The sequence below is a fragment of the Cryptotermes secundus genome, unplaced genomic scaffold (assembly GCF_002891405.2).
Source record: "Cryptotermes secundus unplaced genomic scaffold, Csec_1.0 scaffold286, whole genome shotgun sequence".
Lineage (NCBI taxonomy): Eukaryota > Metazoa > Arthropoda > Insecta > Blattodea > Kalotermitidae > Cryptotermes > Cryptotermes secundus.
This window is the reverse complement of record NW_019736399.1, coordinates 1,837,310-1,855,519: the sequence shown is the minus strand read 5'-3', so window position 1 is coordinate 1,855,519 and position 18,210 is coordinate 1,837,310. Positions and strand designations below refer to the sequence as shown.

General features: G+C 43.1%; 1 protein-coding gene across 2 annotated transcripts in view; it reads right to left on the bottom strand.

Moving 5' to 3' along the window:
- Positions 1-18,210, bottom strand: part of LOC111869850 (protein SERAC1) — a 59,188-nt gene that overhangs the window by 19,184 nt on the left and 21,794 nt on the right. For both annotated transcript variants that reach the window (XM_023861681.2, XM_023861682.2), the window contains exons 3-5: positions 12,635-12,798; positions 11,483-11,814; positions 8,905-9,089 (exon numbers count right to left, since the gene is read on the bottom strand). In XM_023861681.2, the coding sequence (XP_023717449.1) occupies positions 8,905-9,089; positions 11,483-11,814; positions 12,635-12,798 (681 nt within the window). The remainder of the gene's footprint in view (positions 1-8,904; positions 9,090-11,482; positions 11,815-12,634; positions 12,799-18,210) is intronic.

Sequence of the window (18,210 nt, the reverse complement as noted above, 5' to 3'; positions counted from 1 at the left end):
AGCTCCGCTATTCTTAATTTTGGCGCTAGATGGAGGTGAGTGGTCAGCTTCACGCCCTTGAAGTTTTAATGTGGGAAACCCTCCTGGTACCCATTGTATAGGAGGGTGGATGGGTCCCAGGGCGGATATGAGATCCATATAAATAATCCAAGTAATAAATGATTAAAGGTATTCTTTATATAGTTATTCACGTCACAATATATATATATATATACATAGTATTGAATATTAGGTTCACTTAATGTAGAATAGATTAAATCAGGCTTAAGGAGGAATAACAGGGATATGATATGATAGATCAGTTAAATGTGAATATGGATCTCATACAACATGCGGAGGTCAGGCAACATTGTGACGTCATCCAAAACTTCGTGACGATGGTGTATTACTTAGGTAAAAGTGATGGTAAAGTTGTCCCTGTGCTTAAATAGACATTGTGCCATGAAAAGATACGAGGCAGTGGAGGTATAGCTCCGCCATTCTTGGCCGCGGCACTGGATGAAGGTAGTTAGTTAGTTATTGGAGAGGGTGGGTTTCCCCATGTACTTAGACCAGTATTGGTCCATTGTGCTTCCCTCTATGATATTCTACCAGTCTCTATACCCTACCGATATTGGTGCGTACCATCAGTCCCGACCGAGCCAGCGAGTTCGGCCTCTACTGGCTTGGCGGTATCTATAATGCTTCCCCCATCTATCAGAGGCGTTAGAGACTACTGTTGGGCGGGAAATGACCTTGAATTTGGCTTAGTGACCTCCTTTGGAGATATGAGGTTCTTTTACGTGCCGTAAAGCTACGACACGGGACCCACGGCTTAAAGGCCCTCCCGGAGGACTTGTTCCCTGAATTTTTCCGCCCTTAAAAATTCCACGACCTCCGCCGGGTTTGAACCCGCGTACCACGAGTCATGAGGTGGGAACGTTACCTCTAGACTATGGAGGCCGCTCTGGATGAAGGTAAGTGGTCAGATTTATGGCCCAGCCGCTTTAACCCCAGGGAAAGGGTTCCTGGTAGCCATTGGCTAGGAGACTGGGTGATCCTCAGAGTCGGTGTGGACACCATGGAGAAGTGAAGAGGCTTGCCCCTACCGGTCTTCCAGCCCGTAGCCCGTCGCTACACCGACTGAGCTATCCCCACTCCTAATGTTGTATTAATACAACGATCGTTTTTTTTACATTATCCATCGTCCTAATTATTTGAAACGACTTTTCGGGGACTGGACAAGCATTTCTGCCGACGCTTCCATTCGACGCGCTTTTTTATCATCATCATCATCATCAGTAATCTGTCAAGACGACAGGTCCACAGTCTCTTTCAAAACAATTCCTCCACTTAATGCGATCTAGAGCTTTCTCCTTCAAATGACAGTATCCTCTTCTGTCCCCAAGGTCATCCAGCATCTTCTTACGTCTTCTTCCTCGTCTTCTTGTCACTTCTATCCGCCCATCTATCTTTCCTTCGATAGCTTCTTTTAGAAGGCAGTTTCTGCGTAAAACATGACCAATCCAATTAGCCTTCCGTTTTCTTATTTCATGTAGGATATTCCTCTGCTCACTGACTCTAATTAACACTTCTTCATTTCTCACATAATCGGTCCAACTGATCTTCTCCATTCTTCTCCAACACCACATTTCGAAACTTTCCAGATGTTTCTGATCTACTGCCCTAAGTGTCCATGTTTCAGCCCCATACAGAGCTATGCTCCAAATGTAGCATTTCACTAGTTTCTTCCTCAAATTTAAGTCCAATTTGCTGGTAAAAAGATTCTTCTTCTTGCTAAATGCAGCTTTTGCCATGGCAATCCTGGATTTAATTTCACAAGTACACCTTCCATCATCTGTTAACAAGCTACCCAAATATTTAAAACATTTCACATTCTCCACTTGTTTTTGGTCTATCTTTATTGTGACTGGGGTTGGTTGTCTCGAAATTTTCATTACTTTTGTTTTCTCCACATTCATTTCCATGCCATAGCACCTTCCAATTTCAATTAGTCTATCAATCATGCCCTGTAGCACAGTTTCTTCCTTAGCCATTAACACAAGGTCATCTGCATATTTCACAGTTTGAATAATTTGCCCTCCTACTTTGAAGTCACCGAGCCCATCCAGAGCTTCCTTGGTAAGGCATTCGCTGTACAAGTTGAACAGAATTGGTGATAAACAGCATCCTTGTCGAACTCCTCTTCCAATCTGCACACTTCCTGTCTCCCCCCTGTCCAGTCGTACTCTAACTTTCTGATCCATGTACAATTTGCTAATCAATCTTCTTTCATGCCAATCGATACCTGTTTCTTTCAGGATCTGCATTAATTTGGTCCAGTTTACCCGGTCAAATGCCTTCTGCCAGTCTATGAAGCAAACACACAGTTCTTCATCTATCTCCAAAGTTCGTTCCGCTATAATTCTCATCATCCCAATTGCATCCCTGGTTCCTTTTCCTCTTCTAAATCCAAACTGATCTTCTCCAAGTACATCCTCTATTTTCCTTTCAATTCTTCTTTTAAGTATCTTTGCTATTATCTTTGCTGTATGTGCAATAAGACTTATTGTGCGATGGTCGCTGCATTTTGTAGCTTTTGTCTTTTTCTTTAAGGCAATCATTGTAACTTCTGTAAAGTCCTTGGGCCACTCTCCACTTTCATATATGGTGTTCATTAGTTTTGTCAGTGTTTTCAAACCACCTTCTCCCAGTAACTTGAGCACATCTCCAGGTACATCATCATCTCCTGTAGCCTTTCCCTTCCTCATTTCCTTGATAGCTTTTTCCACCTCACTTTGTAAAATATATGGTCCTTTCTCGTCTGTATCTACTTCTTCTTCCGGTTCAACTTCTAAGGCTTCTGGCCGATTAGGTCGATCATATAGTTCTGAAGCTTTTTATCATCATCAAAAATTTTTTGCAGCCATCTTTGCACATACATTCTCATGTTCAAATCATATGTAACAATTTGGCGGACGGTTCATTCCTTAATATTGTAACGTGGATGGCCAGAGCGTTTCCAGGCAACGACCTGTAAACAACCTTCATTCGTGTAAGCGTACTTGACAATGGGATGAATGTTTATAGTTCGTTTCTAGGGAACAATAAGCGCGCCCATCAACTAGCGAGGTATTTTATCACGTAACTGGCTTTCTATGAAGTCCTTTCACCTACCGTTGCTATGCAATCGTCGCGGTAAACACTCCTTGACAACAATTAAGGTTGTGTTTTCTGTGCGTGGTCGGTGTGATGGCTATATAACGAGATTTCAGGAATAACCAAGGCAGGACTCCGTGTGGAGGCGGGATCGAATACCTCCACCGTGACCCTGCGAGTCGTAGGAGGCGACGAAAACGGAAGTCTCAATTCTGAGACAGTAAAATATGGTCATGAATCCCAAGGGACTCGGACCTGAAAAAGACTGCGCTGGCAAGGGTCAGCAGCATATACAAAAGACAGACCCGTCCTCTCGTCAGAGAGGGCGCCCCACAGAAACAAGACCATAACTGTCAAACGATAATAATTAATACCTGGTCATGAGCCCCAAATTGGGCTCGACACCAAGACTGAGTGACCGTCAGTCGCAATGTGACTTTGACTTTGACTTGAACCAAGGCAGGAGAAGTGAGAGTAACCCGTGTGGAGGCAGGGTCGAATATTTGCACCGTGACCCTGAGAGTCGTAGGAGACGAAAAGAGACGTCTCTGTCAGACAGTAGTAAAGATCTGGCCGCAAGCCCCAGATGGGTGTTGTATGCCAAGATAGACTGGCCGACTGACCGTCGGTTGTAAAATGAGACTCAGACTCAAACCAAGACAGTATTTGAGTGTGTTTAAGTGACAATGAGAGAGTTCTCGGTGGAATATAACCACGGAAATTCGTTGTGTAAAGACTTCGCGTGTGGTCAGTATAAAAATAATACGTGGAGCGATTTGAAGCGCTAATTTCTGTGTTGGAAAATGTTACCCGAAGAGGGCTAGTATGTGCGTACAACAGTGATTTATGAAGTGTGTGTAAATCAGCGATAACGCTGTAATTTAAACATCAATAAGAGAGGTTGTAACAAACGCGTTAACAAATACAATCATCCGAACTAGAACCCCTTAGTTTCGTCACGCGTACCACTCTACACGTAACAATATTAAGTTCATCGGAAATCATTCGTATTGTCCAACATCGAACTTGACGAATGAAAACCCTCACACGGTCGACGTCTCTGCTTGTTCTCACAGAGGTGGGCGGGGCGTCCAGGTCGCCGTTCATCATCCACCACTTCTCGCCCGTTTACAAAGCCTTTGTGCCACCGAAATACGCGTACTTGCGCACGTGATAGAGAGTCATTACCAAATGATTTCTGAATCATTTCATAGGTATCGATAGCGCCCTTCCCCAGCTCGACACAAAACTGGATTGCATAACTTGACACGATTCTTCTCCATTTTGTGATGCCGTGACAAAAATACATCTGTACGAACCGCAACAGAACCACATATATTCATGCTAACAAGCTCAAACTTGGATTGCGGGTAGAGGAGAGATGTAACTATCATCTCGTAAAGGTCTAGGCGCCGCCATTTTGGCAGTTCACGCACTACAACATTAATCTCTTTACTTTGTGAACACACAATGTACATGAGTTTGTATCTCGCCCAGCAGTTTATCAGAGAGCAAATACAGATATATGATATTTTTTTAAGGAGATATATCACAAACATACAGCACCTAAATAATTCTGTCTAAAAAACTTCAGAGACGTATGTTAACAACGAAAAAAAAATGCAATGGGAAAAGAAGTTGGAATTAATGCCAAAAAAAATAGTATTTAAGCCATTTTAGAGTATGTTTACTGAATTACATAGACATTCAAGACATGATATCTTAAAAACAGTTTCAATTTTTATTATTAATATTTTATATATTCCCTTCTAGTTTTCAATTTCGACTCTTTCTCAAAAAAATCCAAGAAGGGGGGGGCGATGCCTGGTTTCCCCTTCCCCCCGTCAACATCGATGAAATGTTGGAACTTCTCATCAAGAATAACATCACACCAACTTCATATTGGTCATTAATGCGCCATATTCGAGGAGAAGTAACAGGATGGTGCATGGGCCCCTTTTACGGGCTGGAAGAGGTGATGGAGAGAGAAATGTCTGATTCTACCGGGAACCAAACCTCGGTAGTTCAGCCCGTAATCCAGTCACTATACTGGCTGATCTACACCGCATGTAACCATAAACTTTCCTATTTCTACATCGGCACTTGAAGGTCATGTGCCAGGACACGTGACAAGGACCTTGTACCTGACCACTGAAAGCAAGTGACTTTCTGCGAGACCGTATCTTCAGCACCTGTTAAGATAAGATGAGTAAAAGGAAATAAAACACGTGGGATGCTGACCTGCAAGTTTAATGAGCTACGTCCCGCATACATTCGTTGACACAGAGATATTCGAAGATCGATTCGTGATTTATTTCTCCAACAAGACATATTACTGAAGTGTAGACATTTAATTGTAAGTTTAGTAGCAAAACGAATGCTTACGGCCAGCGACAAGCCGTCAAGTAATACCTCCGTAGGCGTTCTAGCGAACTACTTGCAACTGACGCGGGGAGGAAGTTACATTACTTTTATATGTATAGAGAGGGATTTCAGAGATAACATTTCCAGTAAAATTGGTGTACTGTTTCATCACAGGATAACTCGTATTGCCGAACGACCAGTGCTGGCCTGCATTTGTTGCTCTGAATTAACAATCACAATTATAAACCATAGTTATAATTATAAATAATTATTTACCACTTAAAGCACAGTGATTACTGTAAGTACCAACTGCTTTAACATTAAAAGAAACTCTGCACTTTATCCACACTGGAAATTACAGGTTTCTATGATTTTCAGAATAAACAGTGATTATTTCCGTCAACAGCACTAACCAGTAGGTCTTTATATCGGAGACAGTATTTCCTGCGTGTGCGGAACTAAATTTTGAAGTAGCACTTAGACGAATTTCAGACTTCAAGGACTTAAATAAACTTACAAAGTGTCATTAGCAGCCCTCAGTCTAACTACAGCCATCCTGAATTTCTTTTTCATCAACAGATGTTTTAAAAAACATTCATCATTTCGTTTTCAAGCAAAAAATAAAAAATAAAACTACTTTTGTGTACAGTCTTGAATGAGCTCTTTATATGCAGTATATTATTTCAACATAACTGAGTATAATCTAAAAGAAGAACATGCCACAAAGTTCACGTATTATTGTTTAGGCTAACCTACAAAAGAAACGTCCTCCTGTACAGTAAGTTTCAGTTTACTCCACGGTTTATGAATACCGAATTAGTTTTATATAGAAAACAAAACAAACTCCGTGGCCTGTGCTCCGCAAGCGAACTAACCGACCGAGCGACCGCCGCTTGTTATTTAATGCCAACTTTTGCGGACAAAGAATGTGGCGTGGTCAGCACAACGGATCCCCACGGCTGTTAATCTCGGTTTTCTAGACCGGAGCCGTTGTTTCCTTGAAATAGCTCCTCAATTATCCTCACGAGGCTGAGTGGACCCCGTTCCAGACCAACTACTTCTCAGAGAATCTGGTAGCGCCGAGAATCGAACCCGGGACCTCTGGATCTGTAGCCAGGAACTCTGACCACTAGACCACAGAGACGGTCTGAATTAGTTTTATATAGGCTCCCAATTTCTGACGATAAAGTATAGGTCTAGTTACGTCTCCAACGGTGAGGCTCACTCGTTTCCATTGCAGATGGTAGTAAGCCTGATTTGTGGCCGCGCCATTGCTCAAGCGGTTAGTCGCTGGTTTCCCACCGCGGCGGCCCGGTTTCGATCCCGGATCTGGCAAAGTGGGATTTGTGGTGGACAAAGTGGCTCTGGGGTACGTTTCCTCCGAGTACTTCGGTTTCCCCTGTCAATCTTCATTCCACCAATTGCTCCACAATCACCCTCACCTATCATCTGGGGCTGGTACAATAGGCCAGAAGTGGCCGCAGTACAAAGGACTTAGTCCCATCCTACTAGCAATGAAAAAAAGCCTGATTTGTAATCCACAAATTTATAGTCCCATCCTACTAGCAATAAAAAAAGCCTGATTTGTAATCCACAAATTTATTCCAATCACTTATTTTAAATCCCAGTCGTTTTGCAACAGACAGATGTAACTTTATGTAAGATGGAACCAGTCCAACATTATTGGGATTAATATTCCACACAAGTGTTTAATTCAATACAAGGTTATCTAGTTTGGTAATTATACTACGGTCAGCTACCCCTGTCACAGTTCAGCTAGGACTGCCAATGAGTAATACGCAATGTGGAGAGTTTACTCTGGTTATATAAACGAAGATAAACAAATAGGTGCTTATACGATGGTACACTGCTTTCATTATTTGAACTTGATAAAAAATTCTGTGTACCAGAACGGGAGAAGTATTGGATATCTGCAATTGTAGTTGCGTAACAGTAAAATAAATAAGTTATTTACAATTTTGCGTATCTCATTCACGCGGTAGCGTAGTTGGCTGAGGCACTATGCTACAGACCGGAAGTTCGCTTGTTCAAGTCCCGATGAGGTAGATTTTTTTCAATTGACCTAATCCTTCCAGCCGCACTATGGCCCTGGGGTCGACTTAGCCTTTAACAGAAATGAGTACCAGGAATCTTCATGGTGGTAAAGGGCGGCCGGGAGGTGCGTAAGGCAGACAACTTCACCGCCATCTGTGAGGCGACTGTCTAGAAAATGTGGAAACATCGAAGTTTCACAACCCTACACGCCTCTACGGCCTGTTACAGGAACAGCTCTATTTACCCCGCATGCCGATATAAATCTATTGCAAAAAGTAAAAGTTGAAGTTGAAGATTTCCATCTTCTGGGATATAACGCCTTGTAGTATGTTGAAAGTTAAGCGACATTTCGAAAGATCATGTCTCCTCCATCTTCAAGATTGGAGAATAAGCCAAGTAAGAAACCAGCGTGAAGGTGGAGACGACATGTTCCTCCGAAACAACGGTTGACTTTCAACGGACTACAAGGCGCTATATATCCCAGAAGATATATGCGTAACTCTTCATAACCAGCTGTAAGAACCTCAACAGCCTACACAAAGGTAAGGTCACTCCTGTATTTGCACTTTGCATTTAGACGTGATGGTAAGAAGCGCGTATTTGAGTTCGGCTGTCTCGAGGTAGGGGCTACATTTCATGCCCTCCTGCCACTCTACTCCCTGGGAATGAGCCCCCAGTACCCTTTAGACACGAGGCTGGGTGGGCCCCCAGAAACGATTTGGATGCAACAGCAAAGAGAAAAATCTCCACCCCTTCTGAGAATAGAGCTCCGACCGCGTAGCCCGTGGCCAGCCTCCATACTTACTGAATTACCCATAATAGATGAGGTTAATGATCAACTTCACGGCCCGGCCGTTTTATCCCCTGGCAAACTGCCCTCGGTACTCACTTGATAGGTGGTTCGGGGAAACCCATAGCTGGTTTGCACGTGGTGGAAAGGACAGATATCTGCGCCCTTTCTGGGAATCAAACTCCGGTCATCCAGTGTCTAGCCAGCCAGTATACTCTTCAGTATAACACTAGATGGAAGTCAAGGCTTGGCTTCATGCCCTGGGCGCTTAACCCGCAGGGCAATTGTCCCTAGTATCCATCGGATTGGCAGCTGGGGGACTCCAGAGACAATGTGGAAACAGCGGCGAATATGTTTTCCTTCCTGGGAACCGAATGCCGGTCACTCAGCACCTAACTAGTCACTATGCTGACTGAGCCACCCTGGCCTACACTATTGTAAATTTATTAAACAGGTAATAATGTTAAGCTGTCCAAAAGGTTGACGTGTGAACACTGTAGTTAGAACAGTGTGTCCTTCCGTTCAGTTCATAAGAAAACAGAGAAACACCGGCTAACCTGTTGCGTTTGGTCACCCAAAGCGGTCTCCACAGATAGGGGTCCGTTGTGTAGTTAAGGGCAATGACCCGCACGCCAGGACAGTCCTGGGGCAGCCAATCACGAGGCCAGCACTTGGAGTACGGCTCAGGTTCGTTATTGTTATCCTGCATCCTCGCATCCTCCATCAGCTCATCAAACAGCGTCTACAAGAGACAGCACACAGTTAGAATACGTCACACCGTGTGTAGGCCACTTTACGGAAGATAATGTCCGGTGTTACAGGGTCTGGAATTATCGCCATCGTGTCAATGCCTGAAGTATGCTTAAAATATAGGCCGCGCCATAGCTCAAGCGCTTAGTCGCTGGCTTCCCACCGGGGCGGCCCGGGTTCAACCCCGGGTCTGGTCAAGAAACCTGTTTCAGGTGGAAATTAAGAGGCGATTGAACTCGGGTAATGCTTGTTACCATTCAGTCCAGAACCTTTTGTCTTCTCGTCTGTTGTCCAAAAAAATAAAAATTAGAATATACAAAACTAATTTTGCCTGTGGTTCTGTATGAGTGTGGAACTTGGTCTCTGACATTAAGGGAGGCACATAGACTGAGGGTGCTTGAGAACAGGGTGTTGAGGAGAATATTTGGACCGAAGAGAGATGAAGTGACAGGAGGTTGGAGAAAACTGCATAATGAGGACCTTCATAACTTGTACTCTTCTCCAAGTATAATTAGAATGATCAAGTCAAGGAGGATGAGGTGGACAGGTCATGTAGCACGAATGGGAGGGACGAGGAATGTGTATAGGATATTGGTGGGAAAGCCAGAAGAAAGAGACCACAGGGAAGACCAAGGCGTAGGTGGGTGGACAATATTAGAATGGATCTTGGAGATAGGATGGGATGGTATGGATTGGATAGATCTGGCTCAGGATAGGGACCAGTGGAGGGCTCTTGTGAAAACGGCAATGAACCTTCGGGTTCCATAAAATGCTGGGAAATTCTTGAGTAGGTGCAGAATTGGCAGCTCCTCCAGAAGGGCTCAGCTCTATGAGTGAGTAAGTAAGTAAGTGAGTAAGTATGAGAGCAGGAAAGGAAGGGACAAGTCTACATGAGAAATCAGGGGAGGGGGGAGAGGTGAAGGGTCTGGGGAGCAGGAGCAAGGTTAGAGCAGGTACAGGATATTGTGTCGGGGGAGAAAGGCAAGGTTAATGGGAGGGCATTAACCCTTAAGCTGGGGGGTTGCTATATGAGTCGGTGATAAACTGCTAGTCTGCTTGCACCTGCTCTCACCGTTTCTTCGCTTGTGGATTTTCTTATTTTTCCTTTTATCCTGAAGATGGAGGCGATACGTTCCTCCGAAACGTCGGTTAACACCACATCTACACGGTGCCACATCCCAGAAGACTGCTTCCTTCATAGTCACCGCCGTGAAAACCTCAAATCTTACACCCTCAGTCTATGTTCCTCCCTTAATGTCAAAGACCAAGCATGTGGTAAATTAGGGCATATAATGTTTTGTGATGGTTCCTTTCATGTTCCGCTGTCTTTATTGTGGACGTTTCGGGCAGTACTGAGCATTATTGCATGCCAATATCTCAGAAATGCACTTCCAAATAAAACTTGAATTAAGTTCTCTGAAAACTTAGATTCTTTAATAATTATTTTATGCACTACGAAGACACCTCTAAACATGCAAGAAGTTTTGATTATTTACTGTTTTATTTTTGGATTTTTGCAAGGTAGAAACCTTAAGATGGCGTCATTTCGTATATCTACCTAGGTTTTGACCTCCCACCAGTTGATATCTAAAAACAGACAATACTTGCATGTGAATTTAACGTTCGTTAATAATAAAGAATAGTTCAATGTGGTCTTAATTATTTAATTTATAATTCTTGTGAATGCACCTGTTGAGTTTACAGTGTAGCCTCTTACAATCTTGTTTAGCTTTATGAAATGTACGTATATTCAAATGCTCCTCCCTTAATGTCAGAGACCAAAGCCACAGCCACATACAAAATTTATAGTTTTTGTATATTCAAATTTTTAAGTTTTAGACAGGGGGCAGTTGGCTGAGGCACTATGCTACAAGTCGGAAGGTCGCGGGTTCGATTTCAGATCAGGTGGATTTTTTTTTATTTACCTAATCCTTCCAGCCGCAATATGACCCTGGAGTCGATTCAGCCTCTAACAGAAATGAGTACCAGGAATCTTCCTGGAGGGCAAACGGCGGCCGGCGCGTAAGGCTGACAACCTTACCGCCATCTGTGAGTCGACTACCTAGATAAAATGTGGGAGCCTCGACGTCTCACAACACTATAGGCCTCCACGGCCTGTTACAGGGATAGCAGAGGAGAAGAAAAAATGTTCTGGACTGAATGGTTGCAAGAATTATGGAATTATTATTATTATTATTATTATTATTATTATTATTATTATTATTTAAACAGTCTTCTTTTGTATTTTGTTTGTTTTTTTTTTCCTTTCTTCTTACTCGTGGTAATATTGTAATAGGCCTCTGGGCTGTTAAGCTTGCATGTAAAGAAGCAACAACAGCACTGAATTATTACTACTACTATTACAGCAAATTAAGACCTTATTACCTCGTCTCCTACCAGATCCATGTCTTGCTCCGTTCCCTCCACAGAGCTGCCGCTCCAGGTATCCTGATAGGGTGCAGCGGCTTGCAGGTGCCTCTGCCGCATGGGAACTGTTCTCACATCCGTCACATCCCAGATACCCTGCTTCCATGTCTTTTCCAGAGACCCGTGAAGTCCATGGATGAAGATGACGTCTGCGCGGATTGGCTCGGGGCTGGGGTCGTACAGCACATCGCAAGTGACACATTTCTCGGGTTCCGATATGTTCTCTCTGGTTTTCTGTTGTGGATGTTTTGATCGTTGAATTAGTTTCGAAGATGGTGAGAGTACATACCCTAAAGAAGAGACATGCAATTAATAATTACTAATCGTAAATTATATAATACGACATGTTATATTGCGTCCATCGCTGTGCAACGGCTACAATGGGAACACATACTTCCGAGACAACGAATACATGGAATTTGTTAAGTTCCCACAGCGACAAATGGAGTCCCAAGGGACTCGGACCCGAGAAAGACTGCGCTGGCTAGGGTCAGCAGCATATACAAAAGACAGATCCGTCCTCTCGTCAGAGAGAGCGCCCCACAAAAAGAAGACCGTAAATGTCAAACAGTAATACATATCTGGTCATGAGCCCCAGGTGAGGCTCGACACCAAGGCTTACTGACTGACTGCCCGTCAGTCGCAATGTGACTTTGACTTTGACTTTGACTTTGACAGTGGACAGTCGAAGTCTAGCAGCCGCCGAGAACAAGTGTGCAGTGCGCAGTACAGCTGCGAAGTAAGACGAAACCGAGAGGTGCAAGAATTGTGGTATCGAAGAAGAAACATCCGAGGACGTTACAATTGATAATAATTGTACTCGCTGGTGAAAAAGCGAGCGTTCATCAAACTTATTCGCTGAATCCGAGACCTACATGGAAGTTATTCTTCGCGTTACCTAGATAACACGCTACGATATATAATCTCAGCGTAGTAGTCAGCACTCCTGCTCCATATTATAAAAGTCCCAGGTTCGAAAATTCGTCCAGAGACCGGTTACTCTGAAAGGTTATCCATGGTTTTCTTCAGTCTATGTCCACTGTCAGTAATCAGAAGCCCGCCTTATTTGACTAAGATATCCCACTGTGACAAATCGTGACGATGGCTCACCTGACAGTGACGATACTGAGGACAGGGAGATAGGCTCCAGATATTTGCGCACTGCAGATACGATGGTTCTCTGGTTTCGCAGGCACGCGTAAAAGACGGCCAGACAGGCGGGGACCAACACCTTCAGAAGCAGCTTCATTTGGCTTCTTACATATAGTAGCTTCCTGCAACGGCATGCCACTAAAATAAGCGAGCATGTTCATATCTCACATCTACTCAACTCAATAGAGTGGAGGACTTCACTGAGAACAGCCTTGTAGTGCTTTCGTCAGTTACTGAACTCAGCGAAATTCATTGTGCATTCTTTTAAAAGAGGTGAGGTCTAAACCTACGGACATTATTATCTACTAATTTCATTTCTTACCTAAGTTTACATAAGATAATACACCAATAACCTACAAATAAACAAACAAACCCATAAAAATAAAACTTCAGATCAAAGTCTAACCTCTCATCATGATCCTTAACCTAGCATCAAAAAAAAAAAAAATCGGTGGTTTCGGTCGAGCGACCGCCGCTTGTCAGCGAAGTTAGTGCCAACTTTAGCGGATAGAGGATGCCGCGTGGTCAGCGCAACGGATCCCCACGGCCATCAATTTCGGTTTTCTAGACCCTGTTGTAAATCGCTTCTGTTTTCTTTTTTGCATGCTCTTCTCTGTAACTTCTCGGGATGTTCGTGATGTGTGTCTGTGGGAGTACCTTAATAAATTGGTCCTGAGATTCCGTGCTATGCTGAGTTCGAGGAACGGTTGTTTACCCAGTCGTTGCTTAGTAGCGGATGGTTACTAGCGTGTGATTGGTTAGTGCTTGATCCAACATGGGCGGTTCCCACATGAATGAATGAATGTATGAGGGGTAGGCCTTCTCGGCCCTTGCACCGCGACCTACAGTGGTCTGTACTTTATAGCACAATGAAACTATTTTATGCGAACAGATGACGTGATATTTGATGTTAAGCAGCTACTATTCGATTAGTAAATACAGACTATTCATTTTATAATATACTAGCTGTGCCCGGCCACGCCTTGCTGTGGCTCAGTCTGCCCGTTCTTCCCCAGTTTGATTTGAAATTACTCGACGCATTGCTTCCGCTCCGCGAGTACGACGACCTAAGTTTGACCTTCTGCGAGGCATTATTTGGATGAACTAAAGCAGATCGATTGCACCGAAGAAGAAGAAAGAAAGTTATTGCATATATATAGATATTTATACAATGTCTTATCTTAAACACATAAATAATTGCAAAACATTAAAAAAGGAAAGAACACGAACGGTAAACGACTCAGCCCAATTCCAACGCAATGTAACACGAAATAATTAAATCAAAATGAAAATAAATCGAAACTGTCTCTGCTTTGATTTCACTCGGAATCTCTTGTGATACTCGTGACCCCGTGATACTTGCGTTTCCATGGAAGTTTACTTTCCGGTTTCATCCGTTGTTACGCAACGGAACTTATTATCCTATGCAATGGTCTGATCTAGCGTTAATATGGAAACGACTGCACTGAAGAAGAAAAAGAAAGTTATAACAAAAACATATGAAATTGCAAAACATTAAAAAAGAAAGAACACGAACTGGAAAACAAAGAAGAAACAAAAAAAATAAAAAATACTGACGAAATATTTAAATTCAAACGCAGATCAATCGACACAGCCCAATCCCACCGCCAATTGCATCGGAAAATAAGGGAAACAGTTAAGAAAACGAAATGAAAAACAACAAAAAATAGACTATACTCACGAAATGAACGCTACGGTAAACGACTCAGCCCAATTCCAACGCAATGTGACACGAAATAATAAAATCAAAACGAAAATTTCGTTGCCACGGTTATTCCTAGGCAGCGATCCGCTGTTTCAACAGTTCGTTGCCACGGTTATTCCTAGGCAGCGATCCGCTGTTTCAACAGATCGTTGCCACGGTTATTTCTAGGCAACGATCCGCTGTTTCAACAGTTCGTTACCACGGTTATTCCTAGGCAACGATCTGTTGGTATTCGATGGACGACGTATAACACGTTTTTTTACCTGTTTTTACCTGTCACGGGCTTGACATCTATATAATAGGTATATAAAAACACGCGCGTGTTCGAATGCAACGTTATGTCAAAATTTCAAAGCAATCGGTGAAGAACTTTCGGAGATCTTCGAGGAGAGACAAACGAACATTTACATTTTTATTTATATAGATTTACACGAGGTTAATTCGTGCAATTTTACACTTAAAACTGAAAGCATTAAACACAATGATTTACTTTCCTTAATTTCAACAAATTTTGTCAGTCACTCAGACGCATTCTGTAGCTCCTCTTGCCTGTATGTACTTCACAGGCCTACCGCATAGTTGTTCCCTTACTTTGCTGAATGAACTCGCTACGTTCTGTTCTCACATAAATATTAGTACGAAGTACTAATATACTAATATACTAATAGTAAGAAGTGTTGTTTTGCTGTTTAATTATTGTGACATGATGCCTGAACGGAGGAATAATAGAGCCAGAGGAGACGTGAATTGCTAGGCTACGGATACATAAGCAACAATGGAGGAATTGTTGAGAACAATGTTTTCTGTTCGATCAGTGCGAAGTGGTAATAAAAGAAGAAGTAATGAATTGGGCCTGACCCGTATGGAGGCGGCATCGAATACCTCCACCGTGACCCTGCGAATTGTGGGAGGCGACAAAAAAGGAAGTCTGAAGTCTGAGACAGTAAAATATGGTCGCGAGTCCCAAGGACTCGGACCCGAGAAAGACTGCACTGGCAAGGGCCAGCAGGATACACAAAAGACAGACTCGTCCTCTCTCATCAGAGAGAGCGTCCCCACAGAAACAAATACCGTAACTGCCAAACAATAATAAATATCTATGGGGCTCGACATCAAGACTTACTGACTGACCGACCGTCAATTGCAATGTGACTTTGACTTTGACTAGAATTTGGGCTCGTTTGGAATATCTGCACCTTAGCCTGTGAGTTGCAGGCGGCAACGAAAAGGGAATCCAGTGCCGGGGGGTATAACTGGGTCACCCTGTTCCTGGGGGATATAAATACGGGGACCTGGCCCTTCAGGTTGCGGGAGTCTAGAATCTGAGACAGTATAATGTGGTCATGAGTCCCGCGGAACTCTGACCTGAGAATGACTGCGCTGTCGAGGGACAGCATCAGTTGTAAACAACAAACCCATCATCTCGTCAGAGAGGATGTTTCATAAGCACTATTATCGCAAGTGTTCAGTTGGGAAAAACACTCTCTGGTCGTGGGCCTCAAGAGGGCTGACGCTAAGACGATCTGATAGGAGGTAAGCCCCCAGTCGTAAAGTAACTCTGACACTGACTCTGACTCTGGGGCTCAGTTGGCAGCCTGGCTGTGAAGAGAAGTTACTTGTTCTGTAGAGAGTGATATAGTTTTTGTGTTAAAATCCGTTGCCAGGAAACGGATAGTGGAGTCTGTAACATACTGAAGACAGTCGTGCGTGTGACAGTGAAGTGTAAAATGTGGAAAAAGCAATAATGTTATAATTGTTTGTAGTACGACCAGTAAGTGATCAATAAAGCCAAAAATCCAAAACTCCATCGCACACACATATACACGTGACACTATTAATCCGACATGAATTTAACAATTTCATGGAAACTGTTTCTCAGTCTTACTTTGGCCGTCACTTTCTGTTAGAATGGAAGAAAATTATCACTGGTATATTTTATCTTACAAACTTTCTGGTCGATAACCTTAACATAGCTCCGTATCGCTGAACTTTGGAACATGCTCACAATTTTTTGTAACATTCGAGCAAATTCTATCCACATTGAAGATTTCCCTGTACGGTTCACTGTGCGGAAACAATGCATAGGAATGATTACATTGTGCGCTGCTGTTGAAAATAAACTCTCAACTCAATTGATGCAATTAAGATTCTAAAAAAGGAGAGATAAATTTGTCCCTATGCTTAACTAATTAAGCACTACGCCATGAAGACGTATGGGGGAGTGGATGTATAGATCCACATTTTCTTTATCTCGGCACTAGTTGGAGGTGAGTAGTCAGTTTCACGCCTCGGCCGCTTTACCCCCGAGAAAGAGCCCCCGGTACCAATTATGTAGGAGGTTGGGTGGACCACAGAACAGGTCTGGACGATTGGAGTAGAGAAAATTCTTGATCCTACCGGAACTTGAACTCCTACCCCTCGGTCGTCCAGCCCGTAGCCAGTCGCTACACAGACTGCGCTATCCCGGCTCCCAATTAAGATTCTACATGTATGAGTACGTCTATAGCGCAGACACATAAGCGCTGGTGTACATACGAGGGAGAGTCAATAAATAGGTCACAAATAGATATAAATCGTAAAACAATTAATAATCGAAGCTGGAAGAAACATTAATTTCCCGACTTATCCTTCACCATCACTGATGCTCTTGTCCCATTGTTTTGTCAAGGCGTCGAAACCCGCAACGTAGAAGTCTTTTGACTGTTGCCTCGGCCACTTCCGCACCTCCGTTTCAACCTCTTCCTCACCAGCGAATCGTTTGCCGCCAAGGCTGAACCGCTTTACGCGGCAAACACTTCCCATCTTTGACAGGAAATATTATTTTTATGAATATCATTTGCATTGAGTCCTTTTGCCCACAAAAAAAAAACGCATAACAGAACGCTGTTTTCGATAGCACATTCCTCAAGCAATGTCACCATTTTGACTACTGAAACCAGTCTCTGAACATGCGCATGCGCGTCTGCTACCCAGACTGTCATGAAGCTGGACTGCGCTGCTACCTAGTGATACACACAGAAAACCTCTTACTTCCATTACAGTTGTTTTACTTCCATTTGTGACATACTCACTGACTCCCTCGTAATTAACCGTACCATCACTTCAGCCCTTATACTTCTGAAGTAAATTTTTCTGATGCCCAGAAAAACATATTGTCATATTAATGAATATTTAAAACGAGAGTTGAGTAATTTTTCCCCTAGCCTAACTAGCGGTTCAAACGAACCGCATACAGGTCGTGGGCCATAGTTTAGCCACGTTTGATCTAGATAATTGTAGGATGACTGACGAATAATGAATTGAAAATAATTTGGAAGAATTGGTCGTGGACTACTCGAGGTAATATCCTGGAATTTTTATCAAATAACTGAGGAAAATCATCATCATCAGTAATCTGTCAAGACGACAGGTCCACAGTCTCTTCCAAAACAATTCCTCCATTTAATGCGATCTAGAGCTTTCTCCTTCAAATGACAGTATCCTCTTCTGTCCCCAAGGTCATCCAGAATCTTCTTACGTCTTCTTCCTCGTCTTCTTGTCACTTCTATCCACCCCTCTATCTTTCCTTCAATGACTTCTTTTAGAAGGCAGTTTCTGCGTAAAACATGACCAATCCAATTAGCCTTCCGTTTTCTTATTTCGTGTAGGATATTCCTCTGCTCACTGACTCTAATTAACACTTCTTCATTTCTCGCATAATCGGTCCAACTGATTGAGGAAAAATCACACAAAAAAAGAAACTTAGGATAGCCAGTGTCCCGAGATTTGAGCCGAGCGTTACCGTCAATGTGAGTTACTTGCTGTCGTA